This window comes from Asparagus officinalis, chromosome 5, assembly GCF_001876935.1.
Source record: "Asparagus officinalis chromosome 5, Aspof.V1, whole genome shotgun sequence".
Lineage (NCBI taxonomy): Eukaryota > Viridiplantae > Streptophyta > Magnoliopsida > Asparagales > Asparagaceae > Asparagus > Asparagus officinalis.
In genome coordinates this window covers 12953081-12969548 of record NC_033798.1, presented here as the reverse complement: position 1 = coordinate 12969548, position 16468 = coordinate 12953081, and the positions used below count along the sequence as shown (strand labels likewise).

The 16468-nt window shown below is 36.8% G+C and overlaps 2 protein-coding genes across 2 annotated transcripts in view; both read right to left on the bottom strand.

The window, feature by feature from the left end:
- LOC109843283 (acyl-coenzyme A oxidase 4, peroxisomal-like) overlaps positions 1-2806 on the bottom strand; it is a 19667-nt gene extending 16861 nt beyond the window's left edge. The window contains exons 1-3 of the mRNA XM_020412211.1: positions 2635-2806; positions 2386-2490; positions 1103-1209 (exon numbers count right to left, since the gene is read on the bottom strand). Of these exons, the coding sequence (XP_020267800.1) occupies positions 1103-1209; positions 2386-2490; positions 2635-2659 (237 nt within the window). The 5' untranslated portion in view covers positions 2660-2806. The remainder of the gene's footprint in view (positions 1-1102; positions 1210-2385; positions 2491-2634) is intronic.
- Positions 6117-14829, bottom strand: LOC109843284 (acyl-coenzyme A oxidase 4, peroxisomal-like). Its single transcript, XM_020412212.1, has 13 exons — positions 14682-14829; positions 14414-14518; positions 12445-12551; positions 11308-11385; positions 11108-11231; positions 10912-10985; positions 10774-10833; positions 10520-10629; positions 9996-10155; positions 8908-8984; positions 8648-8819; positions 8482-8574; positions 6117-6750 (listed from the first exon to the last, which is right to left on the bottom strand). Exons 1-13 carry the CDS (start codon positions 14704-14706, stop codon positions 6619-6621), a joined length of 1317 nt encoding a protein of 438 aa, XP_020267801.1. The 5' UTR covers positions 14707-14829; the 3' UTR covers positions 6117-6618.

Genomic DNA, 16468 nt, shown 5'->3' with positions numbered 1-16468 from the left:
TTTACGGAAAAAAATATCAATCTATTAGTTACACAAGTACGTAAATTCATTGAGAGAAAAACTAATATAATTCTCAATAAATTGCCCTTCAAATGTTTAGTCTCATGTCATTATTTAGTATGCATTACATGCAAAGCACATACTACATACTAGTAAACACAAAACAAAAATTACACAAGCATATATTCCTCCCCACCGTGCATGGTTTTGAACTATGAGAAAATAATTTGAAGCTCTTTTCTCAGCCTATTAGCATTCTAACAGTTTTATTTTAAAAAAAAGGTATAACCTAATGCCACATGTGATGGATCTAAAAGTTAGAACCAGGAACTTTGAGCAAAATTCAAGATAAAAAATATACTACTTAATTCAAAAATAAAATCCTAAAGCCATTAATCACTAATTTGAATAAAAAGGCTAATTACGGGCCAATCATATCTCTAATTCTTGCAATGGAGTTCAAGCATAAAGATAATCACTTTTCATCCCATTTATTTCAGTACTTGAGTATCCTTCTAATTTCAATTTCAGATGTGAGCATAGTACCATTACAATGAATTGACTTTCTAGTTCATATCAAGGATACATTTTTGCAGGCTCATTTACTTAAGGTTGAGCAAGCATTAAATTTTAATCAACTTGAGTATTGCTTTGCATTGTTTCTTCCTCCTCCTTCCTTCCACTTCCAATACTATATTTACCAGTAGTTCCAGCATAGAGCATGGAAGCAACTTTCTATCAACTATTTACAGAGCGCTATAATTCGACAAAGTTAAATACAGCACTAAGAAAGTGCCCTCCCTCTTCACCACACTGTGCTGTCCAGTACTCATACAGTTTAAGCCGGCTTAGTGACTGACGATGGTGAAGATAAAGGATTACATATATTGCTTAGATGAGTGCAGTCTAAAAGGGTTAAATGACCCTTTCTTTCCAAATATGATGTAAAACACGGCAACGATCATTCTCAGAACAGTTATATGAACACCTGAAGTTCAGTAAAAAGTGTATACCCATAAAGTCAATTCAACTTAATAGGATCCATAACATAGTGGTCACTGTATTCAGCAGATTGGAACGAATAATACAGATAAGAGAAGACCTCTGTCATAATGGGAGCGATTTCTTTCTCCATGACCTCTCGAACTCTTTTCCTCAAAGCCTTCTCCTCAGAGCTTAACAGATCATCAAGTTGATAGTAGTCTGATACTGCAAAAGGAACATTTGGAGTATTATAATCGATGTGCAATTCTTTTGGCTTAAACCCATTAAAAAGGAACCTACTTACTAGCATCCAAATTACTGAAGTCACTGCTAAACACACTGCAAGACTGCAAGGGATGCAAGAAAAACTCTGAACATGTACAGTGGCAGAGCCAGGAATTATGCGAAGGGGGTTCAAAAATAATAAAACGTGATAGCAATGTATATGCCGTATAAATTTTTTTGCGCAATTGGTTGGCATCCAAATGTCATTATATAACAAGAGTTTCCGAATCATATCTAAAATTAGAATATAGTGTTTACAATAATGTTCCTCTTGTATTTATTTTCTGAAACTGTTTCAATACATCTCCCTTATCAATGGTACAAAATGTATCTTTTTCGATATAAGGTATCAAACAATCATTCATATACTCATGTTTCATTCAGTTTTGAAGGTCATTCTTTATAATCTTCATTGCTGAAAATGCTCTTCAACACTTGTCATTGTGACAATCAACGTTGTCAACTTGATCGACTTGGACAACAAATGACATAAAAGTATTTAGTTTTGGCTAGATATTAGAAAACGCCCCTTAACTTGGGAAATTTGTCAGAAAACCTCCCATAACTTTAAAAATATCAGAAAACCCGCTTAAGTTGGGGGTTATTGGAAAACCCTTTTTAAGTTTATGACTTCATCAGAAAACTCTCCAACAGGCTGAATATGAGAAAACCTCCATTTTTTTATGGGCGAGTAAAATTGCGCAGGGGAATATTTCTGCCAGTGAAAATTCCCGTCAACACTGTTAGGGGGTTTTTCTGATAAAATCTTAGACTTAAAAGGGAGCTTTTGGGTAACCCTTAACTTAAGGGGATTCTCTGATACTTTGAAAACTATGGGAGGTCATCTGATAATTGTCCAAAGTTAAGGGGTATTTCCGATATTTAGCATTCATTTTCCTTTCAACCAGCTTCTAATAGCAAGTTTATCTACCTCTTCAATTTCAGAAAAATCATGATGAGTAGCTACATTACTGAACCCATCCTTCATTAAAAAATGCTTCTTTTCCCACATATCATTAACAAATACGTTCTCGACTCAACTAAGCTTCATACTCTATTCTCAAAATAAAATTATGATTGTCCTGAATCAAGTTATGAGCAATTACAGAAGCATACCCAGCTGAGGGAAAACTGAAGCCGGCGTCGCCTGCGGGAAAGCAGCAGAGATATCCAACGCTGGCAATCCAACATCCGAACTCATGCTCTCCTTTGAGTGCTCACCTGTTAATCATTTAATCCAAAAAAAAAGATAATTTCTATATTTGGGCAGAAATCGATGGATCCCAACCAATTTTTTTCTGTTAATAGGAACTATAAACAGAAAAATGAAGGAAAAACTGAGGTCAACGTGGGGAAAGTTGTTACCTTGATTTCTTGACAGAGGAGCCATAGCTGAGAGATTCTTACTACAGTGTTTGAAATCGAGACTAATAAGTTCTAATTAAATTGAAGATGAGGGAGTTTGACTGTTCGATTTTTAAAAAAAACTTTTAAGATTTTTTTTATTTTTTATTTTATTGCGGCCCTGCCATAGTTGAATTATTCATTGCATGTGAGGCCTTTGATGAAAGACTTGGGTGCTGTTTCCTTTGTCGCGATGATGTTAGTGCGGATTAACTGACACTCGCGGGCCCCATAACGATTTCTTGTCGGATTCAATTTTCCACACCAAAATTTCTCGTTTGTTTCTTCGATTCGAGTGCGTGGAGATCGAGACAAGATGGGATTACACGTCGGACAAATCCCCATGTCAAAAATCTTCCGCGAGGGCCTGTTTGTTCCTTTCTCGGGAAACGACTGATTGTCACCGTAGCTAGGGGTGTGTTAGTTTGGGGGTGGATTCCAACCTCCGTCCGGCGAGGAGCTCCGACGAGCTCGAGGATGACGCAGGCGAGCGTGGCGAAGTCGACGACGAACGCGACCCTCGGTTTTTGGCGAACGCGACCCTCGGCTTTGGCGAACGCGACCCTCGGCGTTTTGGCGGCTCGACCCTCGCGTCCAAGCTCCGACCCTCGCGTCGGGCTTATCCGCTGGCGACAGGCTGTCGCCAGCCCATCGTATCCGCCTATATAAACCCCTTTGGCCCTAGGGTTTCGCTGCTGAGCTTCCCCCTTCTTCCGATTTTTCTTCTGGCGGCGGACAGCCCTAAAATCGCAGAAGCGATTTTCATTAATCTCCAGCTCTCAATTGTTTGAGGGGGGATTAAGAAGAGATAAAGAAAAGGGATTAAGGAGAGAGAGGAATTGAAACGGGTTTTATATTGTGGGGTTATTCATTTATTCTCAAGTGAGAATTGAAAGGGTTTATTCCCTTTAATTATTAACACTGTAGCTACAGTGTTCATTTGAGAAATCTCAGTTTGGGATTTGCTCTTCAATTGTAATTTATTGTTTGATTAATAAGAAATTGACTGTGTGGCTCCCGAGGACGTAGGCAGTTGCCGAACCTCGTTAAAACTTGGTGTACTTTTTCTATTCTGCGTTTCTGTTGCATTAGGGATTTAGGCGTTAAATTTCCCAACAGGGTGGGCATGGTAGCTCAGACCTGTGATCAGGCCCATCAGGTTTGAGGTTGAGCCGAGCTTGATCCTGATCCAGCCGGATCAGAGTGGGTCGGGCCTACTTTTTTGATCAAAATCTAGGAGTGAACAGAACACAGCCCGGCCCATGACCCACCTAGGCACGAACCAGTTCTGACCTGGCGGGCCAATGAGTTTTTCGTCCAACTTTGTTCTTATTTTTACATTTTTAATTATATTAAACTTGTATTTATAATTATAAATTTATTTCTACTTTATTTTTTAGTAATTTAAAGTTGTATTGAACTATTTCTAAAATTTGTGTTAAAATTTTTAATCCTTCCAAGTAGACATCATCGAGCTTAAAGATCGTTGTTTTGTTTCTCAATAGGCCAAAGACCCACGAGCAAAAGGCATGTGGTCTTTTGGCTTTGTTGGTAGGTAGCTGCAAATCCAAAGGGTTAAAGGAACAACTAGCCTAACCAGAAAAATATATCATGGACCGGAGGCGAGGTGGGTTAGGTCAGGCGTGGGCCAGGCTAGCATGGGCCTAGCGTAGGTCGGGTCTACTTCTTTGATCTGGGGTCTGGGACTGGACCTAGTCCGGCCGTTACCCAGGTATATCATGGGCCGAGTCGGACACTGCCCACTATGGTCGGGCCGAATCGTGACTCATGGGTCAGCCCGCGGGTCGACCCGACCCACGCCCAACCCTAACCATAGCTCAGAGTTCAGTCATCCAACTGGACTTGACAGGTACAACAACAATCAAGCTAAAATGGAAGAAGATGGAGGGAATTGCATAGAGACTGTCAGTTGGGTTCTTTTACTACTGCATCAGTCGGTCTTCCATTTGCACGACCAAACATGGTAAATATGTGAAAGCTACTATAGACTAGCAGCTCCATCAACTTTCACGCGAAAACTGCCCTCAATCAAACGAATTGAGATCCTCTACTAAGACATAGTACCTCCTAATATCTCCTAATGCATCTCCATCTTTCTTTATCAACAATGAGAAATGTGAGCTCCCCGAACAACTAAAGAATTGTACTCACCCGTCCCTCGCGGCAGTGCCAATCCCCACAACCCAAAAAAGAAAAAAAAAGCCCACAGAACTCAAAAAAATATTAAAAAAAATGTACACGCTTCGAAAAGAAAGTTAAAAAAAACTACTCGAAAATTATTACTATCATATTTCAAGTACAAGAGCAATTATCAGTGGGATCCGCTAATCTCTTTACAATCTCACGATTACCTTTTCAAACAAACGAGAATTGCCTTAATCTTTATCCAAACCTAGCTTTCTAGCACACTATCTCACAAACCCAAACAGAAAATTAAAATCTTGAAATTTATGGGTTTAAGTGGATTTATGACATCGTCATAACTCCAAATTACTAATCTAATAGCCAAGCAGCCCCTTAATTGCACTTCAATTACCCAACAGTTTCCTCCAACTTTGCACTTAGGGTTAATTACAGAAAGCCCCTATGAACTTTTGGGGAGCTGCAGTAAACTCCCATAAACTATTTTTATTACACTAACCCCTTGACTAGGAGTGTTGCAAATAATCTCCATAAATTATTTTATTTCACTAAAGTTTATATGAAAATTTATCATTTAATCTCCAAATTAGCACCATTGATGCTAGCATCTCATGAGAAAAATAAGATGAAAATAATTCCTTAGCTCCAAAAGATTAATTAATTTTCCTTTTCCATAAAAGGATACTTTTTTGGACTGAGAATAAATTTTTCGTGACTAATAATTCATGGGATTATATACAATAACTCTTAAAGTTCAAGGGAGATTTAGTGTAATAAAAAAAGCTAATGAAAGTTTTACATGGTGGGGTTTTCTGTAATTAACCCTTGCACTTATATACCCTCGATTATTTTTGGAAGCACTTATATACCCGGAAGTTTTTAAGTTTTGCACTTTATCACCCTTGTTTATGCGACCATGAGAATTTCGCCTTCTTGCTTCACAACTAGCTTGCACGTACAAAGTGAAATTTTGCAGTTATATATCAGTGCTAGCTGGGTAGATTTAAAATGTAATTATGATAATTTTAAAGGAAGATTCGTGCAGGCTGAATCGCCACAAGTTCGTACGTATAAAAACGAAAATTTGCACTTAAATAACAGGGTTGGTAAAATCGTAATTGACTACTCCATTTCATCAATGTGGGACTAAATTAATCCTAGGCGTTCTTGCTTGCAGGAGGCATACCCATCACCAATTATTTACAATTTGCAATTAGTTTTCCTATAATGGAGAGGTGACGAATGTGGTCATCATTTCATTGCAGTGATAATAGTAATAATTGTACACAAGAGCTATATTATTCCACAAGAGCTATATTATTCTTACACACGCACACACACACACAAAAAAAAAAGAATTATAGTAAATTGCAAAAAGAAATTATTGGTTGCTGTGAACACCACTTTTCTGTGTCTGGGGTACAAGAGCAAAACAAGTCTTGCAGTACAACTATCATTTCCCTTCATTGAAAATTACAAAGTTTTCTGCCTGGTGCAAGCATTCAAATCCCTGTTTTCTCCGGTGAGGCTCTACAAAGTGACGCATTCTTATACGACTTCATAAAGTGCAGCATTCAAATCCTTCGTTGTGTACTTCTACAGAGCATATATAATAAGCAGAGTTAATGTTACAACAACTTGAAGCAGAACATGATCTGCCATTTTTAATTTTATTCCGACTTTTATCCCATTGTCACCGTTGTCTGTAAACTTCAACACCATTGATTACAATGGAATCAAGCCAAGTATGATCCAGGGTAATTGTCGAGACCACCCGATGGATTACAGTCGACTTGCTTTACTGCGCACAGCAGGTTTGAAGCTAGCGATCCCGGTGATTTCTCTTGCAGTCACCAAACTATTGATCTCATAAGTTCCCTCGAATGTATATATTGGCTCCAAATCGCAGAAAGCCTGCAATTGCAGTAGAGTTAGAAGAATACATTTCATTTACTCAGTCATATGGAGATGGGTGAGAAGAAAACTAAAGGTTGATTGCGAACTATGCGATTTATCTTTTTCATCGATGATGAGAATATGGATGACCAAGATCACCATTACAGTCTAAAATAAAACGTAGATTATTTACAACTTTTCTGATATGTGGCGTAATTAGTTTTTTTAAGTCCCTGTTATTCAGCAAAGTAAACCTTTGATCTCCCATCTCATAGTATGCAACAACAACAACAACAACAACAAAGTGAAGAAGAGGGTTTTGAAGCGAGGAAAAGAAAATAAGAGATGAAATGAGTAGGAGCCACATTAGACTTCATCTCTGTCACAACCTAGCTAAATCGAGAAACCAAAGATAAATGGTTGAAGTAATGCCCATTTCCCTCAGCATCACCCAAAAAGGGACTTAACGCCTTGGTCGTTTTCTACAAACTAGAATTACAATACATATGCTGTAATAAGCTGTTCTGGAGAAAACAACTCATGTTTAAATGCTAACTAAGCCTCAGTGCCTCACTACATAAAATTAAGCTCATCAATCATGAAATATATTGGCAAAAAAAATCAGGCACCTTGTTGAAAAGCTTTAGAGGAATAAGTAGAGAGATGTAGATCTGATTTACTATTCGGGCAGTGGAACAAAACTCTAGTCCTTTGAAAATCAAATGTGTAGGTCCGACAATTTTCATTTAATACGAGTACATACAGGGATTTAGGATCAGTTTTTTGCAGAAGGGAATCCCCATAAAATGGAATGGTAATAGTGAGGTTCTAGAAGAAAAGCTTCCTAATGGTTCATGGGAATTAGCTTAGGTTCTAAATAAAAGAACAGACAAATATTATTCAATTTCATCAATTTACTAGCTAAGGGAGGAAATTTTGAATATAATGGTGGTCTCAGGACCTAACATGTGACGGTTAATGATCTGATGATGACATATTAAAAAACCCACAGTTTGTCATCTTCTATTACCAAATAGTAGGTCCATTATCAGACAAAGGAGATATGCCTCATGGATGCAGAAAATATCACCCACCGGAAATATGACCAAAAATAAAAATAACATGACCATTCTGAAGTATTATCTGGTTGTAATACTACACTAGATTTTCAGGAGAATAGAATTGCCCAATTTAGATTCTTCTTAAAGCACCTGATTGTATACAGATGTACTACGTTAAGCATATAGGAGGGAACGTCTAATTGCATACAGATATATACTATGTTAAGCATAATGGATGAAACAAAGAGAGATGGGCACATTTGAAAATGGCTCATTAATCCAGTCCAAAAGTTGTTGGAGAAGGCACAAGGATACCACATATTTGCAGTATGGAGTTTTATATTATACATGCTATTCTATGTTTAGAAGCTTTTTTACAACACTACAAAGCTTATTGTCAACTGAAAACAATAAGGCAAACTGGACCTTAATTCATCGTACTTATAAAATAAAATAGAAAACTGTGTTAGCTCTTTGCCTGAAGGATTATATGCATTTACTAAGGAGATGCATTAAACTCATAAATGTAAATAGGAAAACAGAATAACTGAAGCCTTAACAATAAAAAAGCAGGTTTGATTATGGAAGTCCAGGGTCAAATCCTGGTATGGCCTTTATTTTAGAAGGAAAAAAGAGTAGAACATGAGTCATTGAATAATTATGACAGAAAGAGGACAAGAGTTCAAACCTTTGCCACTAAAAAGTCTGACAATATTCCGTTTCCACCCATTAATTCTCTACCAAGAGCAACTGTTTCCCTTGCTCGTAACGATATCCAGGCCTGGAAAGTAAAAGTTGTGTTTTAGACAAGGATATTTGCAGCAGTTCGGTAATGCAAAAAGTTACATACTTACCTTTCCCAAGCTAGCATGACCAGCAGTCATTTTTCCAGATTCATACAACTTGCACAATCGCCAACCAACAAGAAACATTGCTTGAACATTGCCAAGCATACGAACAAGTTTTTCTTGGTTAATCTGGAATGAAGCTAATGGAGCACCAAATTGCTTTCTCTCCTTTAAATACCTTATGAATTTGGATGATGTATGATTTTCATGGTTTAATTACAGTGGGGGAAACTTAAACAGGAAATGATATTGAAAGATAAAGTTACCGGTGGCAAATGTCAAATACCCCCATTACAATACCAATGGGTTGCCACGCAACCATAACACGTGAGACAGCAAGCACCTGATTTAGGCAACCATCAGTAAGCTATTTCTAACAACAAAATTCAAACATTTGAAATCATAATGCGATCATGTGGAATAAGTAATTGTGCTGAAGGAACACGGTAAGAACACGCATTCCAGGTAAATTATAAGTCAGACATCGTGAATTTTAAGCAAAGTCATGATCATTATTAATTGCACAAGTGATTGAATGGAAAGAAAAAGTGAAGCAATTAAGATCACCAACTATCAAGTCATTTAAGAAAATGTCAGCAATATGGCTATTGATTAAATACTAGACAGTAACTTGTGGATATAGCAACATCGACTCCTTGCAAGTGGCTCAAGATATGAATAGCGAATTATTGTCAAAATCACATGCATTGAAAGTTGTCAGTAGAGAATACAGCTTCAGAGTTCGAGTTGAAGCAGAGATCCAAAAAGGCTTGGCAGTGTCCTATATATTTGATTCCCATATTAAGATGTTTAATTCTATTTTTCTGTCATTCTTCTTTCATCACCTAATCCTAAAAGATTGGTGAAGACATTGTTGTTGTTATAGCTACTCCTTAAAAATACATCTGTTTTCTTGCGTCCTACTGATGCTTTTTTCTCTTCTATACTGTGTAGTCATTAGCTTCATAATCAGCGCCATTTATGGTATTTGAAATATTTCAGAATTTGGTATGCAGTTGTGAATCAGGCAATCACTTTTTTACATCTCTAATAATGGACCGAAAGGGAGAAATGACAGGATAAGGACACATCATAATCAGCGCCATTTATTTTGATAGGAAACAAAGGATAGAGACATGGACAAGAATGCAATTTTTTCAGGAAAATACAATATTTGCCCTCTCTGTTTTAACAGAATAACTAGGTGCAATAAGATTAGCATCTCAATAAATTAATTACTTTGTACAACAAAAATTGGAAATGAGCATTAAATCCGATGGGGAAAATTGTAATTAAGTAAATATCAATATTAGTTATTAGTTATAAAAGCAAACGCATAAATGTGCCATGATACCTTGCTCGTATCTTGGAACGAATTGACACCAGGAAGCCTGTCCTCATCATGGACAAACACTTTGTTTATGAGAATATCCCCATTCTGAACAATTCTCAAACCAATTTTGTTCTCAATCTTTGTTGCCTTCAAACCAGGGGTACCCTTCTTTACAATGAATCTGAAAGAAACAGAAAATGAATCTAAAAACAATGCCATCAATTTGGCAGATAACGTGTTTGCAATCAATTTGGCAGATATCAGATGTCATGTGTTGAAAATCAGAGAGGACTATTTATTATTGATTGATTGCAAGAGAAGCCTAAGGCTAAGAGGCTATTTATTTTTAGGACGAGTTTTTTTTATTATTACTGCATTAATATTAAGTTAAAAGGATTTACACTGGACAAAAGATATTTGCACATTGTAATCAACACAGAACATCATTTAATTTAAATGTTCACCAGCAGTTTCATTGACAAGAAGTTACAAAACTAAGCAAAAATATTGTAAGCACAGAGAGCTTAAGCTTTCATATGATTTACCCATTTATCTGGTTTGTACTTGTGTTGCGAGCAAAAATTATCAGTACATCAGCAAAAGTGCTGTTTCCTATCCAACGTTTTTGGCCGTCTAACAACCAACCTCCAGCTACCTGTTACACCAGCAGAATTAACGTAATGAATAACTTCAATCCTTTAACAGGTAAGAACAATATAAGAAAAGGCAAACTGCAAATAATTGTTAAGAAGAGTGTGATAAGTTATCGGCATAGGTCAATAAGATGAAAGAATAGAACCTTTGTTGCAGTGGTCCTCAAAGAACTGGCATCACTTCCATAATCCGGTTCAGTTAAAGCCTAAGGAATATATAACTTATCAATAAGATCCAATGTGCGGTTATAACCTTCTATGTGAAATGTACACCAATTACCTACCCAACAAGCAACTGTATGTAGTTCAGCTAATGACGGCAAGTACTTCTGTTTTTGTTCCTCAGATCCACATAATGCTATTTTTGACAAAAAAGGGCAATGCAGTGACATAAGTAAAATGTCCAAAAAAATTATCAAACAACTGTCAGTAATTAGCACACTGCCATGGATTTTTGAGAAATTCAACTGGAAACTGTACCTATTGTAAGCATTGCCAAAGAAGAGTGCACCAAAATAAATGTAGAGCAGCTTGCATCAACCCTGGCCATTTCAGCAGTAGCAATAGCACTTCCAGTAATAGAGAGGCCTGGACACCCATAACCCTGCAAACAACATCTGTTAGTGCATAGTGTCCGCATCTTCAAGCTTCAAACTATCAAGATCATGCAATGGTGGTACCTTTATTGTCCCACCAGCAACATGGAGGCTAGCAAGCTTAGGAATGGCGTGAAAAGGGAACTCTGCCTTCTCCCAGTACTGAGGAAATAAAAGCATCAGAAACCAATTTTAACTAATAGGGGACAAGTGATGTTAACAAATTAGGAATGACATGAGAAGGAAACCATCCCTCCTCTTACAAGGACAAAATACTAGTTAATGCACTAAACTAAACTCAACAATAAAAATATTTTACAATTCAAGATAAAGGATACAAAATTAGCAAGCTTGCACACTTAACAGACAATGTCAAATCTTGTCAAATATTGTTTGCCTGTAAATGTTGTATGCTAGTAAGGTAAATTACACTTAATACCCCCTCTATCAATGCCCATCCCCAAACACATTCTGCCCCATGATTTTGAGCTATGAGGCAATAATTTCCAGCCCTTTTCTGAACACATTAAGATATTATTGGTACACACCAAACGTGAGAGATCAAAAAATTAAAATCTCGAACTTTAAGATGAATTCGATATCAGAAATTTCAAACCAACAAAGATTTACTATTTAATTCAAACATAAAATCCTTAAGTCATTAATCAATAAATTAGAATAAGAAGGCTAATTACTGACCAAACGTGTCCTAATTCTTGCAACGAATCTTAAGCTTAAACACAATCACTTTTGTCCAACTTATTCAGTATTTGAGCATTCTTCTAGTCTGAACTTCAGATTTGAGCATAATACCATTACAATAAATTGAATTGCCACTTTACTTGAGGTTGAGCATATATTCCATTTTAACCAACTTGAAGTTTTTCTACATTATTTCTTCCTCTCTCCCTCCTTCCGCATACATAACTACTATATATTGACCAGTAGTTATAGTGTACAACATGGCAGCAACTTTGGCATATTGTGAAAATAAAATATTACAAATGCTGCTTAGGTGAGAGCTATATAAATAGGTTAAATGACCTTTTCTTTCCAAATTACTACAACACTTATTCTCAAAAACAATTATACGAACACTTGAGATTCAGTAATAAAAATAAAAGTGTACCCATAAAGGCAATTCAACTTAACAGTATCCATATATAAAATAGTCTTCGTTGTGTCAATAAATCGGAATTAACAATGCAGGCAAGAAAAAACCTCTGTCATGATAGGAGCAATTTCTTTCTCCATGACCTCCCGAATTCTTTTGCGCAAAGCCTTCTCCTCAGAACTTAAAAGATCACCAAATTGATAGTAGTCTGACACTGCAAAAGGAACATTGAGTACATTATTGTCAATGTGCAATTCTTTTGGTTTAAAACCATTAAAATGAAGCTAAATATTTGTCATTGCCATTAGACCTCACTGCTGAATAGATGCAAGGGATGCACGAAAGACTCTGAACATGTGTATACTTCACGATCTAAAAAACAATTAGTTTCCTACATTATGTACTTATTCAAAGTTGAGTCAACAGTGTCGACAAAAAAACATCACATCAACGAAGCTGTGCAGCGAGATTAGACATGCAACCAGGGTCAGGATTGCAGTGATGAGGCAGGTATGCAGTGATCAGGATGGCAGTGAGTTCGTGGTAACAGTGACATCATGGTTGGACGAGGGTCAAGATGCGGCAAAGTCGCGGAGGTGGAAGAGTTCGGATTGGATAGAGCATAGGATTGTGGCTAGAATTTCAATTCTTTTTCTTGAGAGTTTATCTATTTGGTATTAGGAATTAGAAATTGGTGACTCTAGTACCATAATTGAAGAGAAGAGAATGAACAGCTTCACTGTTGTACTTTATTAGTAGTAATGGAATTGTAATATATTTTATCTAACATTTCCTATTTTTCAGAATCAAGCTAAGTTGAGTTAATCTCAAAGTAAACCAGCTAAATTCCAACCCCATTAGATTCAGCATATCACACCCTATTGCCAATGCCTGAAGAACATAACTCACTAGAGAATGCTCCTCACCTCACCGATTCAAAAGTAAAACATGCACAGATAAAAAAGGAAGCGAGAATGAAAGTAATACCGATGTATTACTGCTGAAAGATGGAAGGAAGAATGAAAGATCAGTTGTTTGGGTTGAAAGCATATAGATATACAAGAGTCAAGACCAAATCTTAAGGTATAACCAAAGTCATGCATAGCCTACACTTCACTGCACCAGGTTGCACTTTCTATCAAAACTTTTATACATATAACAAATTATACACCACATAACACCTAAGACGGAGCATTTTGCTACTCCATATGCACTATTCTCTAATAGCAACTTTGACAACCCATAGCAAAGAGATTGTTAGACAAGTGCTAGATCTACTACTATGATCTCAAACGGAAAAAGAAAATCTCAAATTAGTGTACCAGCATCCATTAATAAAGCAAACTCCATGGGATTTTCAGTCCGTGATACTAAATTGTTAATTCCCAGAAGTTCGAGCAAGTTCAGAGAGTTTGTCGGGTTAATTGGATCACCGGTCACTGTATTTATATTATAATTAGATGTTCCTGCATATGTTTTAATTGCTAGGATGACCGGTCATGGACTAAATACTAATTAGATCACTAGTCACTTCTAACAATTTTCATCAACTTAGAGTTGTATATTGTCATTTATGTTTAAGCAGTTCAGCTTACTCAACTATCACACCAGTTTATATTTTCAAGAAAAAAAAATTCAAATGTAATAAAATACCTAATACAATATACAAATTGCCCGCTATGTCAGAAATTTCATTTCCATTATTGATTAAGATATTACACATAGGCATAAATCTGTTAATCTTAAATGATCAAAAAAAATTATGTCATATCAGTGAAAATACATTATGTTAATTACCAAAAAACATCAGAAGTAATTAATATTTAATTCCACGACCAGTCATCCAAGCAATTAACGTCCAATTATGAGATAAATACAGTGATCAGAGATCCAATTAACCGCTCTAGCCACATTCAATTTCCATGTAAGAGGCCGTGAACCAAAACAACCCCCAAACTTGGTGTGCTTCATTTGGTTAAACTTGAAACTTTATATTGTAATCTCAAGATAAACCAATGATTGTCCTAACTCTTTAAGTTATCAAAATTTACTTTTTTGCCCCCCTCAGAATCATACCCAGTGGAGGGAAAACTGAAGCTGGCGTTGCCTGTGGAAAAGCAGCAGAGAGATCCAACGCCGGCAATCCGACATGAGAACCCATACCCTCCTTTGATTGCTCACCTGTTAATCATTTAATCCCAAAAAAAAACAAAGGATAATTTCTAGGGTTAGTCAACCATCGCCATGAGATTGAATGAGACCTACTGATTGAGATCAAATTCGATCTGTTTACTATGAACTAAAAATTGAGAGAAAAATTGAGGCCAAAGGGGTAAATTATCACCTTGAGTTTTTGATGCAGGAGCCATGGCCGAGGGATTTCTAGAGAGAGAAAGTTGAGAGAGAGAGAGAGAGAGAGGGAGAGGCCAAATGAAGTGAGTAACGACTTTCGTGAAGGTGAGAGATGGGGCACGCAATTTGAGAAGATCGATGTCAGCAACAGCGCTTGAGTTGATGGGCTAAACCTTGATTAGTTTCCTCAACTGTTTGGATAAACTATAATAGCGAACAGCAGTTTCAGCCACTGGAGAGCTGACACGAAGACTCATTACCACCTTTCCTATGATACAAATCTAAAGACTTTAGATTGCCTCTTTTAGATTAGGGAAAAATGATTCCGGCCTTCAAAACCCAAGAAAACGTGCTTCCCCTCAAGACTTTGTCAACGGGTGTTTTGTCTCCAAAAATAAAGATTTTGTTCTCTGAGCCCCTAAAACACAAAACCCAAGAGATTAAAATATGTGAAGACCATAAAAATAAAGATTTTGTTCTCTGAGCCCCTAAAACACAAAACCCAAGAGATTAAAATATGTGAAGACCATAATACCCTTCTCTCCTGAGCCCCTAAAACACAAAACCCAAGAGATTAAAATATGTGAAGACCATAATACCCTTCTCTCTCTCTCTTTTTTATCATGATGTACTGAGATGATGATTGAAATGATTGATTGTGATTATTTTATTATTTTTGTTTTTTATTATTTTTATTGTTGATGAGGGGAACTAACTGTTTTGTATTGGGAGATTGCTAAAGTTACGGGTTAATTGTTAAGATTACGAGTTAATTGTTAAGGTTACGGGTCAATTGTTAAGGTTATGGATCCTCTCTCTCTCTCTTTATCATGATGTTACTGTGATGATGTTGAAATGATTGAAGGGGATTGTTATTTTATTATTTTCGTTGTTGATGAGGAAACTAATTGTTTTTGTTTGTATTGGGAGATTGTTAAGGTTACAGGTTTAATTGTTAAGGTTACAGGTTTGTTGTGAAGGTTACGAGTTTAATTGTTAAAGTTACAGGTTTAATTGTTAAGGTTATGGGTTTGTTGTTAAGGTTACGGGTCGGTTGTTATGATTACGGGTCAGTTGTTAAGGTTATGAAAGTACCCTAATGCCGCTAGGAAGGAACCCTAGAGGGGGGTGAATAGGGTTTATGCTAATCTAATTCGTTTTATGCCAATTAAAAACTAATTAACAAATATCCTAGCAAGTATGATATATGACAAGATATATATGCAAGGATATACAACTAATACAAGGGTGAAACAATATAGTGGACAATATAAACAAGCAATTGACGAAGGCGATATAAACAATAAGTACGAATATAAATGAACGCCAAAGCAATCACAAACAAAAGATATGTTCACGAGGTTCGGTCCGCCTGACCTACGTCCCCGCTCCTCACCTCGAGGAGATCTTCACTATCACAACCGGGTTTTCTACGCTCACCCGAACAACGTTTACGCCTCACAATACGGTTTTCTAGCTAACCGAAAACTTTACAATCACTCACAATGTAACTACACTAACTACCACCTCAAGTGTTGGTCTCTAGCTCGTGTCTCCCTCAAGTGTTAGGAATTATAACCTCTCTCTAGGCATTATCACCTACCCCACTCCTCTTGGGACAACCCGTCTCTCACCACACACTCCTCTTAGTGTACTAGTGTAATACAAAGTGTTCCTCACAATTAGGCTCACAATACAACAAATTTGTTCTCTACAATAGATGAGAACTCAATGTAGGCTCACTCTCTAAGTCACACAATCTCACAACCTAATTATACA

Bases quoted from the DNA above. Each gene is read 5' to 3' on its own strand.
- LOC109843284 (XM_020412212.1), bottom strand. From the start codon at position 14,706: ATGGCTCCTGCATCAAAAACTCAAG. The intron at 10,986-11,107 runs GTACAGTTTCCA...TGTCAAAAATAG, and splicing joins TTTGGCAATGCTTACAATAG to CATTATGTGGATCTGAGGAA. The intron at 10,156-10,519 runs GTAAATCATATG...TGTTTCTTTCAG, and splicing joins AGTACAAACCAGATAAATGG to ATTCATTGTAAAGAAGGGTA.